Source organism: Euphorbia lathyris, chromosome 1, assembly GCF_963576675.1.
Source record: "Euphorbia lathyris chromosome 1, ddEupLath1.1, whole genome shotgun sequence".
NCBI classification, from domain to species: domain Eukaryota; kingdom Viridiplantae; phylum Streptophyta; class Magnoliopsida; order Malpighiales; family Euphorbiaceae; genus Euphorbia; species Euphorbia lathyris.
Window position 1 is genome coordinate 12,693,800 of NC_088910.1, and position 26,287 is coordinate 12,720,086.

The following is a 26,287-nucleotide window of genomic DNA, read 5'->3' on the forward strand; positions in this document are numbered from 1 at the left end:
GGGTTTCGTTGTTGATTCCGGCCATTTTTTCTCTTCTTATCCTATACAAAGTACATTCAATTTCAAGATCAATAGGAATAAGAGTGTCACTCCGAGATCGGGTGTGCATAAACTAGGAAAAGAAAATATTAACAAAAAAGAATGAGGTTAGTGTATAGGTATATATATATATAAAAATTATTCACAAAAAATGCTTAGACTAACAATAGAACGTTTTGGTCTAATATTGCAAGAAAGTAAATACCCGACAATGGTGCCAAAAACTTGATGAGAGAATAGCCTGGGCTAATTCTCGAATCGCTCAACTTAGGGTAAGTGTACACTGTTGTTAATCAAGTAATAAATCTGGTTAAGCTCAGGTATCGAATCCAGGAGCTTTATACTCACATGTATCAAACTACTTGGCTTTACAACATTATCTAGACGGTGAATACTTTTGGTTTTATTTGTGTAACAACTATGAACTACTATTAAATTATAAGTGAGACAATTTTTAGCGTACAACCCCTTATGGGATGATACAGATTGCGTTAAGTTACAATATGTAATAAACAATATTTCATATTATACACAAGTAACAATTTAGTATTGCAAAAATGATTATATACAAACTGACCAACTCCATCAAGTATTTAGACCGTGATTTCCTCTTAACGTGATGCTAATTCTAATAGATTCAGAAACTAGGGCTCGTAAGTATCGTGCTTGTCAATTCCTACAGTTTTCGAGTTGTCAATCCCAGTGAGACAACACCTATATGAATCCTAATGAATTTCGGAGTTTGTAATCAACATACATAATAATCAATTATAAGAATCAAAGCAAAGAATAAATATCAACAAGTATAGTGAAACTGAAAATCGTAAATCATATATTGAAACTGTGAAAAGCATTAAAGCGGATTACAACCGAATCTAGCACATAGAAAGAATACAAACTAGTTAACAAGATAAAAGGGAAGAAGAATCATCCCTTAAAACTAGCTAACTGGACTCGAAGTCGTCACTTTGGATTCAAAGGTGGAACTCTCGAACTTGGGGAAAGAGCATGGAGGAAGTTTGCTACAACAAGATCTCAATGTATAAGGTGTTTTTATTGCATGAAAACTGAATATCTAATTGGGTGCCAAACACTCTTATTTATACAAAAATCAAGCTCATGGCATAATTGTAATTTATAGGATTATTTCAATTGTACATATTTGGCTAAAGACCTTTAGTCCACACGACGTGTGGAACATGTCACACGTTGTGTGAATTGATTTTCTTTGCAGAAGCGGCTTTCACACGCATGACTTGAGATGGCTTTTTGGTCTGATTTGGTCCACATGACGTGTAGACATATGATGTGCTATGCGGGTCTGCCATTGGTTAGAAATAATGTTTTGTGCGCATAATTGACCCTTTGTGAATGCGTTTCACACGACGTATGGGACATATCACATGTTGTTTGACTTGTCCTTGATTGGGGGACAATTTGCCGATTTCAGAGTTAAGGGTCTTCGTTTGTCAACTCTGGGCCACATGCCGCGTGGACTATGTGACACGATGTGTTGTCTAAATTACTGCCTTTGGATTTTTTTCTTACGTTGCCCCTTGCGTGCGTTCGATTGGCCTGTAAAACACCAACATAAATCCGAGATTACTTGATTTATTTATTTTATTTATGACGAAAAAAATTTTAAAATGACCGAAATTAACTAAACGTGCAGACTATTATTTTTGTTGTTTGATTGAAATATGCGTAAAATAAGTATTAAATATAATTATTTGCTCAAGAATGCATCGTAAATTATCTCAAAAGATAGGGATAAAACATTCATATTAGTTGTTAGATAGGATCTTTATTTGTCTATTTAAAGACGTTGGAATTGTCATTCCAAGAATCCAGTATTCATATCCAGTATTCATATGTTAAACTCTTTCTTCCCCCTTGAGAGCAGTCTGAATTTCTGCAATTTTCCATTTCCACATGCAAAAGCTTCCATCCTCCGTTGATACACAAGCAATCAAGGTTCTACCTCCAATTCAAGATGACAATTTGCTTGAGTCGACAAAGCTTCAGAGATGAATAATTTTTACTTTTTTTCTTGTCAACTTGTAAGATCTTTCTGGATTTTCTTGTCAACTTGTCAACTTGAGTCGACAATTTTCAATCTTTAATCTGAATTTTACTCCATTTTCATTCCTCTTTTTATGTTCTGATTATTGATTGTATTTGGGTATTTGATTAACTGTTTCATAAATTTGAATATTTTTCATGAGTTCATATTGCGAGTCTTAACGGTATTCCATTTCGAAAATTGAAGGTATTGACAACACCACGGTAAACAGACTCGAGTTTCTGAACCAATTGAGTTAGCTACATGGTTATCAAAACTGGACCGGTCAAAGAACCGGAAAAGACAAAGGGTCAAGGGTTTAAGATTCAATCGGGATTCAACCGTTATTAAAAAAATAATGTGAAAAATAATATTTTTATCCACATTTTACCTTAAAAAATTATATAAACAAAATTAAAAATATTAAATTTATAAATCAAATAGTAAATTAAAAATATAATAAAATGCAATGTATATAAAGACTAAAAAAAATATAAAATACATATTTTTTTAAACAAAATAATTAGCATTGTTATAAAAACCGGATCGGTTAGTCGGACCGGTCGAACTGAAAACCAGCCAGGAGTCTGGTCCGAGACAGTCCAGTTTGTTGAATCTTCAACAAACCGGACCGGTGCAACCCTGATTTTTTAAAGATTTATTTAAAAAAAGAGTAAAAAATAGAGATCCGATGGACAGAAACTGGAAGGCACAAAGAAATTATGGGATGAAATTGCATAGGAAATAGATGATGTGCGGCCAAAGGAGATCTGCAAAGAAAATGAAGAAATGGAGATCTGCTGCTTATGAATTTTTTTCTCAGCAAAAATCGAAAATATGGAAGTTAAGAGGAGAGAGGAAGAAGGAAAGGCTGGTTTAGAGCAACTCTAGTAGTCCTATTTTGGACCACTTTATAATTTTTAGGGAGTCTCCAACCAGTAGAGGGGAAGGCTGGAGACTCCCCAAATCCTAGCAGGTCGCTCAATCCAGCGTCCTGTTTGGAAAAAAAATGATTCATCACATGTTAAGAACAAAATTTGGAATTGTGATACACTTGCATGTGTTGTGAAGGAAAAAGTAGAAGCGTGGGTATCAATTCTGTAAAATGACGCGTTAAACTTTGAAAAGGAAAAGAAAGTGGCCGACAAACCTGCAGTGGCACATGTATGTTTCCTTTTAATCATGTTTTCTTTTAATTTAATGCATTTACCTTGTTCGTTTTTTTACTACTTGAACGTCGGAAAATTTTACTCTTTTAATCATGTTTTCCTTTTAATTTAATGCATTTACCTTGTTCGTTTTTTTCAAATGTATGTTTCCTTAATGTAATGCACTTTTGTTAATTACTAAAACCGATTAAAATTCGGAGAAAATAAATTATATTTACCTATTAATTTTTAAATCCAATTAAATAAATTATTCAAATTATATAAATTTATTCGATTAATATTAAATATTAGTAGATTTTTATTTTATTATTATTATAAAATAGGTTAATTGATTAAAAGTAATGAAAATTAAATATTATATGACGTGTGGGACCCGTGATTGTGACTAACCACTAGAGAGAATTTTTTTTGGAGTTGTTTTATTGAGAGGGTTGTTAGAAATTGGTGAGGTGGAGTGGTTGGAGGGTGTATAGTTACTCTTAGAGATGTGTGAAGTGTAAAAACTAAAGACATAAATAATGTTGTAGGACACGTAAATGAGAGTTCAAAACCACCAATTCTCTCTCATGCTCATCTTTCTCTCTCTTATTAAATTACTATCTTTATTATTTATTTTGAATAATAATACAATCAAAAAATTCAAAAAGTTATTCATTCAAATTTTTTAAAGAAAAAACTAAATAGAACAACCTTAATCATATGCCATTTTAATAAAAAAAAAATGAAGAGAAATAATTAGAACCATTTTATATTTAAAAAATATTTCCTTACATACTTAAATTTTAAATTGACCAAAAAAATAACAAGTCAAATTTTTTTATAATTTATTTTGGATATATAATTTTATAAAAATAAATTTAAATTAATTATATATATATATATATATATATATATATTATTTTTTATTTATTACGTCATTCGGTCTGATAAATCTGAACCATCCGGTCCGACTAAATGATTCGTGACCATTTTATAAATACGATTTAATATCCGGTCCGGTTCTGATAACATTGACAATTTTCTTCTATTATAATTATTAAAAGATTATTTTTAATTTTAACTAAACACTTTTATATTTACTAAAAAAAAAACAAATGGATACTAAGATTTTGTTTGATTAAACTATTGTTATTTACTATTTGATTTTATTGTTTTTTTATTGTTAAGTGTTAGACATTCATTGATTTTTCTTCCAAAATAAATGTAATAACTGATAAAACATTCTAAATCTTGTTTAGTAGAGCAATAAAAAATATATATTTACTTTATCAAAAAAATATATATATATTTACTTTATCCAAAAAAAATATATATATTTACATGCACCGTAATTTTTATCTGGTTAGTGACTAACTAAATGAATTTGGTCGGACACTCTTACATCTAGGCTTATTATAATCATAAGTTGTAGATAACTTTAATCCTAAGGATTAGTTGTTTTTTCGATACTAAAGGCTCATTTGGTTCACTTGTTCATGTTTCTTGTTGTTGTTAATTGTTTGTTATTGTTGATAGCTAACAATATTAGTTGATTTTTCTGTTAAAAGCACTTGTTTCGAATTTTTTATCAAACACTTCTTATCTCATATTTAGAATTAAAAGGTAAAAAATAATTCCGAAAAATGAAACCAAACAGACAGTAAGGTTTGGATTTAATAAGTCTAGATCTAACGATCATTGACAAATTCCTTTGGTCAGTTATTGACTAGGTGAAAAATATCGTATGTGTATAGAGGTTGGACAGCGGTCATAATATAAAATTACATATAAAAAATATTTTTTCATTAATGAAACTTGAAATTAGACGTCTGTTAAAAGTTAAGTTTAAGATTGCATTATTTGGTAACTGACGCAACATCCAACCTCTAACGAATAAGTTTCTACTTTAAACCATCTCCAACAGCCTATGGATTCTTAAGTTAAAATTTGAGGAGAGAATGTTAAAAACCAACTCAAAAGTCTCATAGTGACTCATCAAATCACTAAGGGCCCGTTTGGTAAGATGTAATGAGCTTTGTAATGGAATGCCCATTACATTGAAGGGTCATTACCATGTTTGGTTGCACTTTTAAAATTTTGTTGTAATGGAATGAGAAATCCATAGATTAAATTTTGTTTAACAACTATTGTAATCCCCATTACATAAAAAAATGGATTGAATTCTCATTACATCCAACAAGTAATCCTAATTTCTATCTTTAAAGTTTCATCTAACCTCTCATTTGTCAAATCTCACTTCTCATCATTCTCAAAAACGCAAAAACTAGAAAATCTAAAAACGAAAAAAAAGAAAAAAATGAAGAATGAAAAATAAGAAAATGAGAAAATAAATAAAAAACGGTGAAAATGGAAAATGAAAAACGAGAAAAATGTAAAAAAAATACTATGAAAACACGGAAAATTATATACTAATTTCACGATTTTCATGTTTTTTTGTTGATTTTAATTATGTAAATAAAATTTTACGATTATATTTAACTAAGCAAACATAAGTAATGTAATGCTAATTACATTTCATCATTTTTTTTAACCAAACATGGTAATGGAATCACCATTCCATTCCATTACATTACAAGTTTGATTACATTACAACTTTGATTACATTACATTGCATTACGTCATACCAAACGCACCCTAAGAGCATCTGATGTGATATTGGTTATGAAAGAGAAATAATAACCAAATCAACAAGTTTTCCCGATCTATCTCAAGGAATTAATATCATCAAATAACAAGCATAAATTGGTGATAACAAACCAATCCCAAAGAATTAAAGACAATGAAAGGAGATCTAACCTTACACCTTCGAATAATTAAATTGGAACCTGAGTGTTTGGCGATTCACAAGTACCTTACCAAAATACTTGTTCACGATCAAGATAATATTGCAAGAATGATGACCCGGTCTCTCAAGCTCACAATAAAGAATTCAATCCCGGATTGAAAATAATTCCCAAAGGAAAAGAAGAACTTTTGTTCATAAAAATATTGATGTATGATTGATGAAAATAATGAAGAATACAAGCCTTTATATAGGCTACAAAATAAACCTAAACCTAAACTAAAAAGGAAGTTGAATCCTAGTGCACCAAGATAAAAGAAATCCTAATTAGACAAGGAAAAACATTAAATTCGTTTTTGTCCTTTAGAGCCCAATTTCAGCCCACTAATTAACATTATTTGGGCCTTTTAATTAGCTAGAAATAAGCCCAATCAAACCTATAAGGTTATAGCATTAATTTTAACTAGTTTTTGACCCGTGCGATGCACGGATTCATCTTAATATATAAATATTAACAAAAATATAATTAATAATTACAATTAATGATATAAAAAAGGAGGAAATGACACCTCAGCTCCATCGTTACTGTTTTATATTATATATAGATATGCAAAGAAATAGAGAGATTTTAGGGACTAATTTAAATTATGTAGAACTTTTAAATATAGATATGCAGAGAATTAGAGAGATTTTAGAGATTAATTTAAATTCTGTAGAACTCTTAGATATAGTACGGATAAAATAATCTTTTTATAAATAAATATAATAATATAACTAAAGTTAATATATTATATTTTTTATTATATTTTTTATTAGTAAAAAAGGAGGGAGTGACACCTCAGCTCCATCGTTACTGTTTTATATTATATATAGATATGCAGAGAATTAGAGAGATTTTAGGGATTAATTTAAATTCTGTAGAACTCTTAGATATAATACGGATAAAATAATCTTTTTATAAATAAATATAATAATATAACTAAAGTTAATATATTATATTTTTTATTATATTTTTTATCAGTAAAAAAGGAGGAAGTGACACCTCAGCTCAATCGTTACTGTTTTATATAGAATATAGATATGCAGAGAATTAAAGGGATTTTAGGGATTAATTTAAATTATGTAGAACTTTTAGATATAGATATGCAGGGAATTAGAGATATTTTAGGGATTAATTTAAATTATATATAACTTTTAGATATAGATATGCAGAGAATTAGAGAGATTTTAGGGATTAATTTAAATTATGTAGATCTCTTAGATATAGTACAGATAAAATAATCTTTTTATAAATAAATATAATAATATAACTAAAGTTAATATATTATATTTTATATTATATTTTTTATCAGCAAAAAAGGAGGAAGTGACACCTCAGCTCCATCGTTACTGTTTTATATTATATATAGATATGCAGAGAATTAGAGAGATTTTAGGGAGTAATTTTAATTATGTAGAACTTTTAGATATAGATATGCAGAGAATTAGAGATATTTTAGGGATTAATTTAAATTATGTATAACTTTTAGATATAGATATGCAGAGAATTAGAGAGATTTTAGGGATTAATTTAAATTATGTAGATCTCTTAGATATAGTACAGATAAAATAATCTTTTTACAAATAAATATAATAATATAACTAAAGTTAATATATTATATTTTTTATCAGTACAAAAGGAGGAAGTGACACCTCAGCTCCATCGTTACTGTTTTATATTATATATATAGATATGCAGAGAATTAGAGATATTTTAGGGACTAATTTAAATTATGTAGAACTTTTAGATATAGATATGCAGAGAATTAGAGAGATTTTAGAGATTAATTTAAATTCTGTAAAACTCTTAGATATATTACGGATAAAATAATCTTTTTATAAATAAATATAATAATATAACTAAAGTTAATATATTATATTTTTTATCAGTAAAAAATGAGGAAGTGACACCTCAGCTCCATCGTTACTGTTTTATATTATATATATAGATGAGTCCCAATGGGTTTTGCACATGCCAAACACATGCAAGTCTAAAGCTTCTCTTAAAACATGATCAACCTTTTTACATATCACTATTATGGGCTTGGGCTTGGATACAACACAAAAACACACCATCTTTAATGACTTTGCTAGAATTCATTCCTTGCTTAAAGAAGCTCAAGATGAGTCCATTAAGCATTTGTTGGTCTTTCTTTGCACGATTCTTCGTCATAGGTCCAATTGACAGCTCCAATGGATCCCTCATGCTTCTACTGGGCTCCTTAACTCCAAGCTCCTTTGTTCCATGCTCTTGTGCTTTTGATATCACATCAGCATCTCAAACAGCTTCTTAGTTGGGCTATTAAGTTAAAATTTGAGGAGAGAAGGTTAAAAATCAACTCAACAACATCTTAGTGACTCATCAAATAAGCAGTGAATATGAGTATTATGCATTCGGTCTTCCATGTCACTCGGAGCACCCCCAATTCACATTTGGACACTTGTACTGTGGTCTCACTTGTTAATTAAAATAATGGAGCCTCTTATAATATGTGTGGATCCATGTTACACGTGTCCAAATATGTATTGGAAGTCCTCCATTTGACATGGGCGAATCGGGTGCTTCTAATAATGTCCCCTCCTCGAATCACTAAAAATCAATTGTTTATATTATTAAGCATTCGGTCTTCCATGTCACCTGGAGAACCCCAAATTCACATTTCGACACCTGTAATATGACTCCACTTAATAATTAAAATAAGGATTAAGGTGCAAAAATACCCCTAACGTTTTGGATCAGGAGCAATTTTACCCCTAACGTCTAAAATGGTGCAATTTTACCTCTAACGTTTGTAGCCACGAGCAATTTTACTCCCAATGTTGATAATTTGGATCAATTTTAGATACTATTATAAAACACAAATAATTATATTCCTTATTTTGCATTAATTGCATATCAATTCGTTAAAAAAAAAAATTCATGTTTTTTGTAATTTAATAATAGAATTGGAGATTAATATTTATACATTCGGTGAATTTTTTGAATTTTTTTTGTCTAATTCGTACAAAAGACAGTATATTTTTTTTATTTTTTTTTCACATTCCAACATATGTTTGTGATTTTTTACTGATAAAATGACGCACGTGTGAAGTGTAGATGACAAGATTCATGACCGAGAAGACAGTTTGATGAATTATTTCTCGAATTGACCCAATTTATTAATGTTAAGAGTAAAATTGCTATTGGCTTCCAACGTTAGGGGGTAAAATTGCACCATTTCAGATGTTATGGGTAAACTTGCTTCTGGCCCAAAACGTTAGGAATATTTTTGCACCTTAACCCTAATTAAAATAGTGGAGCCTCTTATAATGTGTGTGAGTCCATGTTACACGTGTCAAAATATGTATAGGAAGTCCTTCATTTGACATGGAGAACTGGGTACTTCTAATAATTTTCCCTCCTCGAATTACAAAAAATCAATTGGTTATATTATTAAGCACCTGGTCTTCTATGTCACTTAAAGAACCTCAAATTCACATTTCGACACTTATAGTGTAATTCCACTTAATATTTAAAATAATGAGACTTTTTATAATATGTGTAAGTACATGTTATATATAAACAAATATATATAGAAGGTCCTCTATTTAACGTGGAAAATCGAGTGTTTCTAGACAACTAGGGGTTACTAAATTTCTATTGGACCATTCTATTAGAACCGTGCCACATTAGAATTTCCTTTCTTTTTTTATTTGGTTTAATACATCATTCGCTACCTGAATTTGTTCTAAAATGTTGATTGACCCTCAGAACTTTCAACGTATCTTGATAACCCCCTGAACTTGCATAAATTCAGTTAGCTCTCTAAACTTGTGGAAAATATAATCAATTAATCACTCAGTTGTAAAAAAAAAAGGTAAGTTAAACGTGGAAGATGTATTGCACGCATCTTAAAAAATAAAAAAATAAAACGACCAAGGTCAGGCTATACGATTCTAATACTAGATAAAAAAATGTTTTATAGTTGAAAAAATAAGAACTTCATTTTTAATATATTTTAATATATTGTATAAATTATATAATAACATTAGTTTTTGACCCGTGCGATGCACGGATTCATCTTAATATATAAATATTAACAAAAATATAATTAATAATTACAATGAATGATATAAAAAAGGAGGAAGTGACACCTCAGCTCCATCGTTACTGTTTTATATTATATATAGATATGCAAAGAAATAGAGAGATTTTAGGGACTAATTTAAATTATGTAGAACTTTTAGATATAGATATGCAGAGAATTAGAGAGATTTTAGAGATTAATTTAAATTCTGTAAAACTCTTAGATATAGTACGGATAAAATAATCTTTTTATAAATAAATATAATAATATAACTAAAGTTAATATATTCTATTTTATATTATATTTTTTATCAGTAGAAAAGGAGGGAGTGACACCCCAGCTCCATCGTTACTGTTTTATAATCTTTTTATAAATAAATATAATAATATAACTCAAGTTAATATATTCTATTTTATATTATATTTTTTATCAGTAGAAAAGGAGGGAGTGACACCTCAGCTCCATCGTTACTGTTTTATATTATATATAGATTCTAAGACACGTGTAACACATATTCCGTATTTAACTTACTTTTTTATTTATAACCAGGTGATTAATAGATTATATTTTATGTAAATTTAGGAATTAATTAAATATTTTATGCAAATTGAAATGGTTAAACAAGGATTTTGAAAATTCATGGCCAATCAAAGATTCATTAAAAAGAGATTATTTTCCTAACCTTGCTTGAGAATGAGTTTAAATGGATGTTATTTTTCTAACATTGTTTGGGAAGGGGTTTAAGTTTAAATGAAGATTAAATGAAGGTTAAATGGAAATTCAAAAATCTTAAAATAACCTCAATTTCAATCCCACCAAATATTGATGGCGTCTGTATGTTCTCTAAATAATCTCCTCCCCCTTCCTCCTCTTTTTTAACGAACCTTATGAAACCTCCATCCAAACACACCCTTAGTTTTCATCCGTTTCATCCACCAGAAATCTATTTCTGCCAAACAACCAACTCCCAGACTTCTATGACCAAAGTCTTTAATACTTTCAATAGTTTTCTTCATCTTCATCTTCATCTTCATCTGCTTCAACCAACGAAATAAAATCATATCAAATCTCATTAATTCATCAATTACCCATTCCCGAGCTCTGTTCCCTCCCTTTCTAAAACATGTCTACATGTATAGTTGAGTCCACAACTGTAGATTCCAGTGACGGAGTGAAGCTGAAGACGAGGATTTTCAAACCCAAAGAAGACGATGAGATCAAAGACAAATTGGTCATCGTTCTCGTCCATCCGTATTCAATTCTCGGTGGCTGTCAAGCTCTCTTGAGAGGAATTGCAGTTTCCTTGGCAGAAAAGGGTTACAGGGCTGTTACTTTTGACATGAGAGGTGCTGGAAGATCCTCTGGAAGAGCTTCTCTTACTGGTTTTGCAGAAATCAAAGATGTGATTACTGTTTGTAGATGGGTTTCTGATAATCTTTCTACTGACAGGATTTTGCTTGTCGGTTCCTCTGCTGGTATGTGGGTTTGTTTTTTCTTCTTCTTTGTTCATGATTTGCAATTGAATGGATGTTATGTGAAGTTTTGTTAATTGGTTGGGAAATTGATTGAGTTTGTGGACATGATTTATGATTTGATGCCTTTGGTTAGATGATTTGATTAGATCTAGGAAATTGGTAATTCTTTCTTAATCTATCACAGCTATTGAACTTTTTTGTTCTGGAGAAAATGGGAAATTGTTCAGCTGATTAGATTTTGTGGATAGGGTTTGCTGTTTTCACATCTACCTAAAAACTTGTTAAATTTGGGCTAATTTGTCAAATATTACCAACTTCAAGAGTGTATTTGAATTGATACCTAAACTTCGATTCGGACTAAACTTAACCTATCTGCCAACTTTAGAGGCTAAATTGACCCTTAATTCGAATTTGCTGATTAGAGTTAGTCTGGAATTCTGTGCCCTTCGGTTCTCTTTTTTAGCTACTTTTTAGACAGAGAGTGCTCGGTTAAGATCGAGAAAATAAGTGCAAAGGGTGATAGTTATTTTGGAAGAAAAATTAACTATATTTATCGGCTACTAACAACAACAAATAGTAAACAGCAACAGTTGAACCTACTGTCTTATTTTTCCAATAGCTGTTGGTTGGGATTTGGTGTTTGTAGATGAACGAGCAACTGCTGTTTTGGGTATTCTTAGATGTTTTCATTATTTCCTCTGCTACAGTCATATAGATATTCTTGATGAACAGTGGTGATAGGTTTAGTTAAGTATGAGATTAGGCAGTTTTGGGGAAGAATACTTAGCAAGTTGGGTGTGAATCCCTTAAATATCATAAGGGAATACTCATATCCTTCTGAACCAAGAGAAATTTTGCTCTTAAAGTTACCTAAAATTAGCAAATTGACCTAATTTCAGACATCATTAATGGGACCATATCTTCAGTCATGAATCCATTATCTCTATTGTACCTGTATGCCATGTTATCACCATCGTTAACCAATAAAAACACAAACACGTGTACACGTGAACAATTTTTTTTAAAAAAAAAAAACTAAATATTCTGTCGAGCTTAAAGGAATTCCATCCCAAATCTATTTTGAAATCGGAAAACTATTGCTTTATGTACTAAATGATATGTAACTAGTGTAGAACATATGAACATAGCATATGGGTTTTTTTCTAATGATGTTTGAAATTGACCCAACTTATTAATGTTAGGCCCTTGATTATATCATTTATGACGTTACAGATAAAATTGTTCATGGTTGGCAATTGAAAGGGTATTTTAATATCTTATGCCATGTCATAATCTTTTCCCAGTTGAATATGTTTCTTTGAAGTGCATCATGTCATTGTCAATATTTGCCTGAATTGGTGATATAATTTGTTTGGGAAATAACACCTGAATATGTATATGACAGTTGGATGAGTTTGATAAGAAAAGACAGTATAAAACATTTCTTGCTTCATTGCTTTCACATGGCTCAACAAAATCAGTATAGAAAACTGAAAACTTAAGATCAGTTATCGTGTTATAATCATGTTATGTAAATCTATTTATCCTTATAATTATATATAATATAAATCACATAAAAATGATAATTGTGTCAAATGGGTCGTGTCAAGTCGATTGTCTTTGAAAATCATATTGTCATGTCAGAAATTGACAACTCTAAATAAAAAAATACGAAAAACACTCTCAACTTAACACATTTCTCGCTATGTCTTCTACTTCTAAACATGTCTAATCCATAGCAGTTGAATTCAGCTTTCGTAGCTTCTTTCTCACATTATAGTAGTTTTACTTCCTGTTATGCCTTCCATCTATGTCTCTTTCTTATCAGGTTTCTTGGGTAAAAATTAGAATGCACCAGTAGTCACTGAAATTTAGGGTATGTTTTAGAAAGTTCATTGAATTCATTTTCTTTCAATAAAATCACTGAACTTCACATTTGATTTCAATCCAGCCAATTTGTTTACAAAAACTCACCGGAATATTGACTTATCATAGAAGACAATTGACTATATACCAATTAAGCGTCATATCTGAATTTTACTGCAGATGCGTGGCACATCATGAACCACAAGAAGAATTTGAAAAAAATCACATTATTTGTCTAACATGACACTTACTTGGCCTATAATCAAAATTTTCTTTTGTGCCACGATATTCCAGTGAGTTTCTATACACAAATTGATCAGAATACAACAACAACAAAGTCTTAGTCCCGAAATGATTCGGGGTCGGCTAACATGAACCATCATATGAAACCGTGCAATCAAGTCGTGTCACACAAATTCTCTCCCTCCACTCTGTCCTATCCACTACCATATTCTCCTCAATCTCTAATAAACTCATATCACTCTCGATCACCCTTCTCCAAGTTTGCTAAGGTCTACCCCTACCCCTCACCACTACATCCCTTTGCCACTCTTTAGTCCTCCTAACCGGCGCATCAAGCGCTCTTCGTCTTACATGGCCAAACCACCTTAATCGGGTTTCCCTCATTTTATTCTCAATAGATGTAACCCCTACTTTTGTCCTAATTATTTCATTACTCACCCTATCCTTTCTCGTATGACCACGCATCCATCTCAACATACGCATCTCCGCCACCGACATCTTATGGATGTGACAGTGTTTCACTGCCCAACACTCCGTACCATATAACAATGCTGCTCTGATTGCCGTGCGGTAGAATTTTCCCTTCAATCTATTAGGCATGCGGGGGTCACAAAGGAACCCGTAGCACTCTTCCACTTCGCCCAACCAGATTTAATCCTATGAGCAACATCTCCATCTACTTCTCCATCTGTTTGGATAATAGATCCTAAATACCGGAAACACTCCGAGGCCTGAACAACTCTCCCATCTAGGGTGATTGTCCCTACCTCCCTACTCCTATCATTGCTAAACTTATACTCCAAATATTCTGTCTTACTTCGATTCAACTTAAAGCCTCTAGATTCTAAAGTTTGTCTCCATAGTTCCAACTTCCTCTCCACACCTTCTTTCGTCTCATCAACCAACACAATATCATCTGCAAACAACATGCACCATGGTATACCATCTTGAAGTGAACTCGTTATTTCATCCATAATGATGGCAAAAAGAAATGGGCTTAGTGCAGAACTTTGATGCACTCCAATCGTAACAGGGAACTCTTCAGTCTTCCCAACACTGGTACGTACACTCGTGCATGCTCCCTCATACATGTCCTTTATGATGTCAATATATTTCCGCGAAATGTCTTTCCTTATTAAGGTCCACCAAAGTACTTCCCTTGGTACCTTATCATATGCCTTCTCCAAGTCAAATATAAAGTTCAGTAATTTTATTGAAAGAAAATGAGTTCAGTGACCTTGTGAAATATACCCCGAACTTCAGTAACCTTTAGAACAATTTACCCTAGGTTTCTTGTAGCCTTCAAGAACATGGCCGCCAGGACCGTCTAGGCGCTCAAAATTGAGAATATGAGTGGCGATCAAAGCAAAAAAATGTTTTTTTTTTTGTTATTATTTTGATTTTTTTGCTTTATTATAATTCATTCTTGAATTTGTCGCATGGTTTTTGGTGAATTGTGTTTATTATTTTCGGATATTTTTTGTTTAATTGCATTCTCTACTTATTTCCATGATATGGTTGAAGACTTTAAGGATACTATTTCATATTTTTCGGTTAATTATATTACTTATGTACATTATTTTTTTACTTGTTTCAATGATATTGTTGTGTAAATGTTTTCTTACACGTTTTTTAAGAATACATGTTATAACTATACATGTTTTCCTATATTAAATCATTTTATATTATTATTTTTAGATAGTACAATGCATATTTTATTAGCATTTATATAAGAAAATGTAAAAATACAAATCCGATTAATGCCCAAGGCCCTGTCCGCCCGACTAGCGCCTAACGTTTCTTTACAACCTCGCTTGTTAGTCACCGACAAATGTCTATCACAGCTGTACATAATGCAGAGACTTCTGCTTGTTCCATCTTGTGCAGGTGCACCAATTGCAGGTTCTGCAGTAGATGAGATCAAGGAAGTAGTTGGATACGCAAGTCTTGGATACCCTTTTGGCTTGACAGCCTCAATTCTTTTCGGCCGGCATCACAAAACCATCTTACAGTCTCCAAAACCGAAACTCTTCGTAATGGGAACCCGAGACGGGTTTACGAGCGTTAAGCAACTGCAGAACAAGCTGCGTTCGGCTGCCGGAAGAGTTGAAACATATCTCATTGAAGGTGCAGGCCATTTCCAGATGGAAGGGCCTGCTTATGATGCTAAGATGGCAAATCTTATTATAACTTTTGTTGAATCATTACAGGACAATTAGGTTATTTCTATGTTGTGATTGTTTGATATGCTGATTGTTCTCTTTCTTTTTTTCAGTTTGCAGGATGTTCTTGACCTTGTTTATGCATACACTGTGCTGTCATTGTGAAAACGGAGCACCTAGACAGAAAAATATTGAATGCAATTAAATGGGAAAAGTTCAAAAAAGAAACTTGTGGTTTCATGCTTCGATACTTTGAGGACTATGGAAAATTTTCGCGGTAAATGGTACATATAGAATTAAAGTTAGAGGGCATTTTTTTTCCTCTAGGTATTATTACATCTAATATAGACCGTTTTTTTTACGGATTGAGAGCAGACAATAGATTTTTTCGGCTATTATTTTGAAAATCTTCTTCTCTTTCACTTTTTTTTTTTTTGTAAAGAGATCCTTCACTACATCAATTTTGATAGTGAGAAGGAATTTTTAGTAACATTGTTCAGACGGAGAGGAATTTTTTGGATAAAGCACACACAGTCACTAAATTAGAGAGTATTTTCACCTTCCTTTCCTTTCTTACCAAAAAAATAAAAAAGAGAGTATTTTCACCGGTGACCACTAAAGTAGCACATCTCTGTCAATAAAGTCAGTACATCTGAATCCGACGACGTGCTCCAGCAGAATGCTAACGACAGCGACATGTCATAAACATAATTAGAGTAGCCACGTGTGCCAACCACATGTCATCCATATGGTTGCTAAGTGTCTAAAAAGGAAAAAAAAAATCACATTAACTGACATTCAACAGCCATGTGAACAACATGTGGCTGTCACATGACTGCTTCTCCAATCATGTCTATAATGTGTCAATGAGCTGTCGTTAGCATTCTACTGGAGCACATCGCCGGATTCGGATGTAGTGACTTTAATGACTTAATGACCATGGACGCTTTTTACCTGGAATTTTTATATCACAAATGATTGGTAAAAGTATTTTTATTCCATCAATCTTTTCTCATTTAGAAAATAGGACAGTATATAAAAAATTCAAACGAACAAATTTGAATTACTGTAAAATTAGCAAAGCAAAATACTTGCGCAGATATTTTAATTGCATTATCGCAAATTCCTTCGAAAATCACAAAAAATTCATAATCCTCGATCGAAACACGAAACTACTAAGGATTTTTTCATTTTGAACTTTTCCCAAATTAAATAGGGACAGAGCTACACACTTCATTGACACATTCACACTTCTAACCAATAAACTTAGCAAGTCATTAAATTAGTAATATGATACAAATGAGGGTAAACATAAGTAATTAATTAAGCTCCTAATCATTACATGCCATCATCACCATTTTCTTGATGTTCAACAACTCTGCTTTCTCTTCCCATTTTATTGCCATTTGAGCCTTCAACCAACAATCTACTACTATCTCCACCACCCATCTCATCATATCCTCTTCTTCTCCATCCTCTTTCTTGGTCCATTGATTTTCCATGTGAAAATGGATGTTCTCCATCTGATTCAAAGCCAAAGGTGTGAAAAATAACAGAGCACATTACTAATTCTGTGCAGTTTTCTAGAGTAAAATCCATATCATGAGCAAATTGTGCCCAAAAATTCATAAAAAGGGCAGTCCGGTGCACTACGCGTCTCCGCTAAGCGAGGGTCCGGAAAGGGGTCCCCACCACAAAGGTGTATTGAGGGCAAGCCTTTCCCTACCATTTTTTTGACAAGAGGCCACACGGCGACAACGTTTACCGTTGCGCCAAAGCTCGCCCTCAAAAATTCATGTAGTTCATATCTCAGAAATATTATCAGCATTGGAGCTTAAAACAAGAAGTTAATTACAGTAACAGATACAAAAATTGGTGAACAATTTGGTAACATTCTCTTGCATTGAATTGAAACAAGACTAGCAAAATGGTATAACAGTAGAAAAATATTACAGGCTAATCTGAATGTCCATAAATAAATTGGATGATACAACATACTTCAAATTTGTCTATTTCAACGCTATAATATAAGCACAAAGATCGCTATAATATGATATTATAGCACAAAGATCGCTGAAGTTTGAGGTCTATTTTACAAATATCACTGAACTTCGTAGTCTTTCAATCAAATCACTGAAAGTACATTAAATTTCGATAAAAACATTTCGGTCAATTGTGTATAAAATCTCACCAACATGTTGACTTAGCATTGATAGCTAAATACGCGCCACGTCAAACAATGATGTAATTTTTATTTATTTTGTTATGGCATAGGATGTGCCACATTGCACAAATGTGGTTGTCAGATTTCAGCTATAAAAGTCAAACTTATCTGCCATGATACAGTCAATTTCTTCCGAGTCACGTTAACGTCAACATTCCAGTGAGCTTTTGTACAAATATTGGCCATAATGACAGTATTGAAACCAAAGGTGGAGTTTAGTGATTTTATTAAAAGAAAATGAAGTTCAGTGAACTTTGTGAAACAAACTCCAACTACAATGACCGTCAAGCACATTTTACCCATATAAACACGGTTATGTGCAGTTAGTTATTACCGCTTTCACCATCAGATGCATCTTCGAGCCTTGTAATGGCATCAAGCAGAGATTGTTCGTGATCCTGCATCAAAGAAAGCATAAGAATCCTGCAAGAGAAAGCCATATAATCAAACAAGATATTTCGTTCTCACTTTCAGCACTTTCTTTGCTTTCTCAATTTCCATTAGATCTGGATGGTTAGCACCAAAAATCTTTTCCACCTGCGGAAAAATTGCAATGTAAGTGACAAGTTACACAATTGCGAATTCATTGGAAAGCTCAGCCGTGCTCTCTCTTACCTCCTTGATCAGAGAATCTGTGTGAAGTATCTCAATATCACCTAATGCCTTCTTTCCAATACCATTTTGTGTTAAAGGGAATTCTTTTTTGGAGTGTCCTTTCATGGTTCCTCTACCTCGTCCTGAACCAAATATTGCTGCGGCCCGTGACATGGGCTTCTTATTCCCACGGCCCAGTCCAGGTTGGCCTCCTCTACGAGCAATTCCTGGATCCTCGCTGTCCCACCTAATATCTTCTGGAGATATCTGTTGAGTAACACAAATGTTTATGAAAAAGATAGTACCTTTTCAAAATGGAACATTTTCAAGATAAGTTGTTAATCACTAAACACGTGGGAGAGAAAATATTTCTTTTTAGTTTTTTGGTTCAAGGCTCTGATTAGTAATCACACTTGCAACCCCAGTCATAGAGACGACTTCCGTATCATTGAACCAAATGCCAATTAGTTGTGTGTGCAACACCAGTCATAGAGACGACTTCTGTATCATTGAACCAAATGCCAATTAGTTGTGTGTGCAACCCCAGTCGTAGAGACGACTTCCGTATCCTTGAACTCAGTGCTCCCCCATAAAATCAATACTTGGGAAGCCATATTACCAAGAAAAGATGACTAACCAACATGGAAGGTTTTATCCTGAAGATGCCACAGTGTAATTTACTATGCAAGGTAAAAGAGATCCATGGCCCCTGAACTATAGTGGCGCTACTAATATTATGAGCCTTAAAGTTCATTTCTTGACATAAAAATCATTGAACTTTATATTCTGTAACAGTGAAGTCCAAATCAACAAGAATCCATAAAAAAAGATTTAACAAAATGATGACATGGACAAGTTTGACTACATCATTAACTCTGTTTTTTATCCATGTCACCAAATAATGGTCAAATACCTAATTTTTCCTCATCATTTCGTTAATTGTTTAATGATGTTTTGTTGATTTGGAATTTAATGTTACAAAATGTAAAGTTCATGGATTTTTATGTCAAGAAATGAAGTTTAGGGGGCCAGAATGTTAGTAGCACTATAGTTCAGGAGCCATGAATGTAAGTTACCCTTACTATGCATCAAATTCCTCAAAAAAAAAATTATTGCCATATAAAAGTTAAAAATGCCCAAAAAATTATTGACATGTCAAAAGCTGTAGCAAAACTCAATATGAAATATGCATAGAGCTTGGGAAGCTGGGACCCAGGCAAGATCCAAACAACAAGGACCACTCAACTACTAGTCTAGTTTAGTAGTAGTTTTTTCTATTAGTTGCGATGCGAGGCTCCTTTCACTTCTCAACGCTAAACTTTCTTACAAAGAAACTAAAGCCTTTTAAGCTCCGTAAACCTGTATTCTTGCTTTTTCTTTTTTACCAAAGAGTTGAGAACAAAGTGGAAAACGGGTGCGTAATGCGTGGGAATCTGCCGAACAGTTCAGGCCAAATCCTAAAGAAAGCTAAATAATGCACAACAACTTTCATAAATGAACCTCCCTTGGTCGCACATAAAGAGAAATGCAGGGGGGGGCATGAAGTTTCATTTTAATAATTACTTTGGTCCAACTATTGTATTGTTTATGCCTTAGTATCATATCAGCACTCAGCACTCAGCAACAGCAAGTAATATAATAGTAGCAGTTTATCACAACAATTAGTTGTCCTGCATGGTAACTCTGGCAATAAATATGTACCATTAAGGCTTCATATAACATCATATCAGGTACGACCAATGATGATTGACATTTAATAGAACTTCGACTCAACTAAAGAACATATATAAATTCCAACACCCTACATGTTTACAAAAATCATCATTTATAGCTTATATTTACATGAGAACAACTTAAGTAAAACGAACCATGTAGAGTTATTACTATTAGCTTATAAGAAATGGCAATAACTTTACCTCTTTGAGATTAACCCATTCCCATGTCTCATCTGTCGTGTTCATGTCATAAACCAAAGCATGTCTTCCCTGTCAATAGGTGGAATATGATCATGTCAAAAAAATAACCATAATAAACTGATCGCTGAACTGTCAACAGGCAAATAAAATGCACCTCAATTGGATTGTAGTCGGTTATAACAGCTTGATAGAAGTGATTATCTTCAGGCCACCGTGTCCATACTTTCCTTCCAATCAATGGATCGTAACTGGTTGCCTCTGCAGGTTCATTACTTACAAATGCACCTGATGAATTTCGGTTGGGACCTTGAGCTCTCCCAGTCAAAACTGTAGAAGGGTACTGCATGGACTTCATTGAAGTTGCAGCAGACAACTTGTCATGTTAACCAAAAAAAATGAAGGTACTAATGGAGCAACATATGTAAATCAACTTGCTGTTTTCCTCATACTAAACAGCTATTTGACTTACTGATTTAGGTTTCTTCGTCCTAGGTCCTGGTGGAGGACCTCGTCTTAAAGCTGATGAAGATGGCTGCATAGATGGTAGTGCAGGAGATGGCGCACCCATGGACAATGAAGCTACTGATTGTGATGTTTTCTGTTTCTTCCGTGATGCTGAAACAGTTGGACTAGGAATGGGATCCAGAGCAGGCTGCACCGCGCTTGGCATACTGGATTGGAGCCCATTTTTCTTTCGCCATTCCCTAGCATCAGCAAATGTTAGATTATTTTTTTTAAAAGCTGCTCCAACTAACATACCATGAAATAATTAAACCTTATCCTCTGTATTATTTCATCAGCATTAACCCTGGACAGGAGCTCTCTGTGCTCCTCATCTGATACTCGTAGCTCTCTTCTAAGTTCTGTAATTAAACCCTCCTTGTCCTGGTTAGAAAAACAGTGGAGAATAATCAAACTTTAACATTTAATAGAAAGCAAATAGAACACATGAGAACTATACAATACCCAAGTGATAGCATCTGATTGAGCTTTAAATGCCCGTAAAACTGAAGCATATGCTTCTTGCTCGATGTTGTGTATTTGTGTCTCCATATCACCATGCATCCTAGGTAATGGAGCAGAACCAACACCTGCTCTTCCATTTCCAGGAGGTCGTACCCCACTCTGGAATCTATTTCGATGTGTTGGTGGAAGGTCATCATCAGTTCCTGCGATTACAATGAAGAAAACAAGCTATATCATAAATGAAAATGCACCAGTGAAACAAGAGGATACAAATGTAATTGAGAACTATTACAATTTAAAAGAACAAAAATCAAATAATACATAACTTAAGCAACTGAACCTCATGCTCTCCATACGACAGTCAGCACAACTATTCTATGCTTATGATTATTTGCGTAAATGTAAGTCCAAAATGCCTGGTGACCTTTGATACAGCTATATATGCTAACAAATATTGTAACTGATGACTTCAACAGTTCAATGTGCATGAAAGTGCGACTCATTATTACTTGACAATGTTCTTCTTTCCAAGTCACCATTCAATGCTTTTTCTATATGAGGTATCTCCCGAGAAAAAACTTCCTTTTGGAAGTGGTATGTGAAAATTTGTGACTGTAAACTGATGATATCACATCATTTACTACTTGAGCCAAAACATAGGATAACTTAATTCCCATATTGACATCAGACATAACATAACTACAATGATTTACAAGCTATTAACATCCCGGTTTAAGAAATAACTTCAAACATAACGGACACCTCTTATTCCTATAATACAATCAACAACAACGTCACCCAAAGAATAACCTGTGGAGTACTCTGAAACAAACTTTCGAGTCTATGAATTCAAGCTTGGAAGTATAATTACTAGTTTCTCCTCTTTACTTTGAATAATGAAACAAACCTCACATTAACGGTAAACAATGATCTGTGAAATTTTCCAGAGCCCACAACCAAACTACATTAAAAGATTAAAAAAAACTGTTAACTTACCGCTGCTATCAGAAAGCTCGTAGTCCATTGCTACAGGTCAGAACCAAGCCCTCAAAACTTGCAAGTAAACTCACCAAATATTAAAAATGAAAAAACGCCAATCAACTCCTTCAAATATAAGCAACAAAAGACCTGAAAGATAAACCAAGCACAAAATTCATGAATTTCCCATTTAAACTTCAATAGTAAATCTCAAGTATTTAAGCTCCAGGGAACTATAAACGATAAAAAAAATTACTAACAGCCAAATGCAAAACTAAGTCTCGCCAATCTTGTCAAATAGTATTCCATTTAAATACAAACATATACCTTATGAGCAGAACTTGAAAACAAATTCAAGAACTTAGGAGCATAATTCACAACATGAACCTCCTAAAATCTCGAAAAAAAGACCCACCAATAGAAGCTATGAACAAAGGCCAGAAAGTCCATAAAATACCTCCTACACTAAAAAGGCTTCAATAACCTCATTGAGCACTGAAATTGATCTATTGCTTCAAAACAAACACGAGCTACTGGCAGTTCAAGGAAGTCAAGGACCGTAATTTTCACCATACCTCTTCGACTTTGGAGCTTAAATGTGTCGCATTACTTCGATGCTTGCAAACCCTTGCAAAGAGACTCCAACTATGAGCTCCCCGGAGCAAGCAGAATGATCAATTTAAAGCCAATTCCACGTTATTCAAGCCAGACTCCAATTCCAAAGCTGCAAAGAGAGGCCGGCGCCGTCTTCAAAAACACCAATTGGGCGTTTAGTATGTGCCCTCGGCAGCGATCTCGAGATGGGTCTAGAACTTCAAATTTTGAGCTTGAATCGTAGTTCTAAGGATTGTGCCGAGTAATTTTGACGGGAAATTAAGGGATTAATGGAGGAATTGAGTGTGAATTGGCTTGATAAATTATTAGAGATTTGATCACACGGCGAGAACGATGAGTGTAGGTTGAATGAGAGGGAATGCGGACTTCAAATTCCTTATCGCGCTTAATTTTTTTTCGTTAATGATTGAGTTTGAGTTCCGCAACGACTACCAAAATGACGCCGTTTTGACTTTCTTTTCATTGTCTTCGATATTTCTTACAACGGTCAAATATGAATAATATATTTATGGGTTAAGGTGCAAAAATACCCCTAACATTTTAGGCCAGGAGCAATTTTACCCCTAACGTTGGAAGCCAAGAACAATTTTACCCCTAACGTTAATAAATTGGATCAATTTGAGAAATAATTCATCAAACTATCTTCTCAGTCATGAATCTCGTTATCTACGCTTCATATGTGTGTTATTTTATCAGTAACAAATCACAAACATTCGTTGGGATGTGAAAAAAATAAAAAAAATATACCATTTTTTTGTACGGATTAGACAAAAAAATTCAAAAAATCCACCGAATTTATAAATATTAATCTCAAATTCCATTATTAAATTATAAAAAACATGAAATCATTTTTTAGAACGAATTATTATGCAATTGGCATAGAATAATGAATAAAAATATCTGTGTTTTATAATAGTGTCTGAAATTGACCCAATTTATCAACGTTAGGGGTAAAATTGCTCTTGACTTCTAACGTTAGGGGTAAAACTGCACCATTTTAGACGTTAAGGGTAAAATTGCTCCTGACCCAAAACGTTAGGGGTATTTTTGCACCTTAACCCTATATTTATCGAATATATTTTTTTTCTCAAAGAATGTATGAAATATATTTGGGATATTTATCCTTGACATTTTAAGAAAACTATATGTTATGAAATTGTGTAAATTTAGTTTTAATGTTTTAAAGCAAGATCAATTTTAATCGTACATCATCAAAAATTAGAAAAAACTAGTTCGATTGGTATTTATCTACTACTTCAGACCTTCCAAATATTAATTATATCTAAGATATTTATTGTATTACTAACAAATTAAAAAAAAAGAATTGTTAAAATGCTAAAAGCTAAATATGCTATAGATAAGTTAATCACAAATTTTGTTGTTAAACTGTCTCAAATATTTACTGTGTTTTTTTGAAACATTTACTGTGTTATTAATATAGTTACACAAAACTTGTTTAGAATGTTCAATGTGACAGTTAAATAATAGTCAACCCAGTATTTTCTAATTTTTAATAATACAGTGTTAAAATTGATCTTACTTAGAAACATTAAGATTAAATTTACATTATTTTATACGTTAGGATAAATCTACACTTTAAATTTAGTCATTATCCCAATATATAAATCTACCTTAGCATTGCGTTCTAGTATGGATTGGGCTATACAACAGGGCTACAACTCTGTTATTTTCGAAACAGACGCAAAGGTAGTGGTGGGTAACGTAAAACAAAGGAAGCGCGATCTATCTGAATATGGCTCGGTAATAGAAGAGGTTAGAAATTTTATTCATAACCACCAAAATTGTTCGGTGGAGTTTACTCCGAGGTTAGCGAACGAGGCGGCACATGTTTTGGCTCGTAATGCTCGTTTCTATGCTAATTATTGTCGCTACCGGATTTTTCAAGCACGAACACCGGAAGCTATATCGGTTAATAGTTTTTTCTAATTAAAACTATTTTTTAGAGTCGCCACCAATCAGAATTAAGGCGTGATTGGACACCGGAAATGGTTGAATTTTAATGGATAAGGGGGTCTGCGAAATAGTGATTTTTGGTTCGTTTGTCGGTTACGTGTAGGGAAGAAGAACTTGATTAATCACCCTACCCCGCCCAAATATTAGTACTAGAAAGATGTGGTTTTTGTGTTAATTGTTTGTTATATTTTGGATTGTTGATGCAAGCCGAGTACTCGTGTGCTTTTTAAAGTTATTGGGTTAAGGTTTTTTTATTTTATTTAGAATTACGTATATAAAATACACGTAATTGTATTTAGCGAATTAAAAATCTAATCTCACCATAGTATATCACATATACCATAAGTAAAATATGAATTTTAATAAGGAATACTTTAAATGTATTATTGAATTCGAATGACATTTTTATATCGATTTAAATTAATTTGATTAATTGATTCGAGATAACATCTCGAATTGGATTGTTTTTTGTTTGGAGTTACGTGTATCACATATACGTAATCATGTTGGATTAAGATTCAAATTTATTTTACATATATCACATATACGCGAAATAAAATATGAACTCTAGTAAAGAACATTTTAAATATTCTTAATAGATCTGAACAAGGTTTTCTCATCGATTTGGACTGGATTTGATTTATAAAAATTCAAGATATTCATCTTGAGTCGATTTATTTTGGTTTTAGAATCAGGTATATCACATATACACAATATATTTATATTATTTAACGAATTAAACTAATTATGCGCGCATAAATTTATAAAATAAAATTAACGTGAAGAATCTAATCCTAAGACATGGTATTTGGCAATGAAAATAATTTAGGAGATATTTAAGTAATTAATATATCTATGATTAAATTTAACAAAATAAATTATATATGAAAAATTAACCTTATAATAAAATAAATAACATTCATAACTCGTAAAATTTATATAATGCGCTATGTTAATCGCCATAAAATACACGTGCATGAAAATAAATAGATTGAGCCATAAAAATAGTTAATTCCAAACTATTGGGATTTGAAGCAGTCCATAGAAATTAAAACTCAACTAGATAAATTAATCCATTAATTAAATTGGAACCAATTATTTAGATTTAATGCAGTG

At 32.6% G+C, this 26,287-nt stretch overlaps 2 protein-coding genes across 5 annotated transcripts; one reads left to right on the forward strand and one right to left on the reverse strand.

Annotated features, from left to right (window-relative positions):
* Positions 1-11,014: 11,014 nt before the first annotated feature.
* LOC136222067 (uncharacterized) lies at positions 11,015-16,048 on the forward strand. The gene is made up of 2 exons (XM_066009548.1): positions 11,015-11,633; positions 15,630-16,048. The coding sequence occupies exons 1-2, from the start codon at positions 11,282-11,284 to the stop codon at positions 15,959-15,961; spliced, it is 684 nt and encodes a 227-aa protein (XP_065865620.1). The 5' UTR covers positions 11,015-11,281; the 3' UTR covers positions 15,962-16,048.
* Positions 16,049-17,067: 1,019 nt separating this feature from the next.
* On the reverse strand, positions 17,068-23,598 carry LOC136222044 (protein EMSY-LIKE 3). 4 transcript variants are annotated; one of them, XM_066009539.1, is made up of 11 exons: positions 23,158-23,598; positions 22,601-22,732; positions 21,605-21,807; positions 21,414-21,523; positions 21,108-21,342; positions 20,793-20,978; positions 20,639-20,707; positions 18,744-18,989; positions 18,597-18,665; positions 18,463-18,526; positions 17,068-17,427 (listed from the first exon to the last, which is right to left on the reverse strand). In XM_066009539.1, exons 2-11 carry the CDS (start codon positions 22,626-22,628, stop codon positions 17,243-17,245), a joined length of 1,395 nt encoding a protein of 464 aa, XP_065865611.1. In that variant the 5' UTR covers positions 22,629-22,732; positions 23,158-23,598; the 3' UTR covers positions 17,068-17,242. The 4 variants fall into 4 exon arrangements, with proteins under 4 accessions (XP_065865611.1, XP_065865594.1, XP_065865598.1 ...); XM_066009522.1 differs by having other exon boundaries at positions 20,793-20,987; positions 23,158-23,594; XM_066009526.1 differs by having other exon boundaries at positions 20,793-20,987; positions 23,040-23,594.
* Between the last annotated feature and the right edge of the window lie 2,689 nt (positions 23,599-26,287).

Coding starts and splice junctions, on each gene's coding strand:
- LOC136222067 (XM_066009548.1), top strand. CDS start 11,282: ATGTCTACATGTATAGTTGAGTCCACAACTGTAGATTCCAGTGACGGA. Junction 11,634..15,629: donor GCTTGTCGGTTCCTCTGCTG/GTATGTGGGTTT, acceptor CATCTTGTGCAG/GTGCACCAATTGCAGGTTCT.
- LOC136222044 (XM_066009522.1), bottom strand. CDS start 22,628: ATGGACTACGAGCTTTCTGATAGCAGCG. Junction 18,527..18,596: donor AAGCAAAGAAAGTGCTGAAA/GTGAGAACGAAA, acceptor TCTTTGATGCAG/GATCACGAACAATCTCTGCT. Junction 17,428..18,462: donor TGCATCTGATGGTGAAAGCG/GTAATAACTAAC, acceptor GCTTTGAATCAG/ATGGAGAACATCCATTTTCA.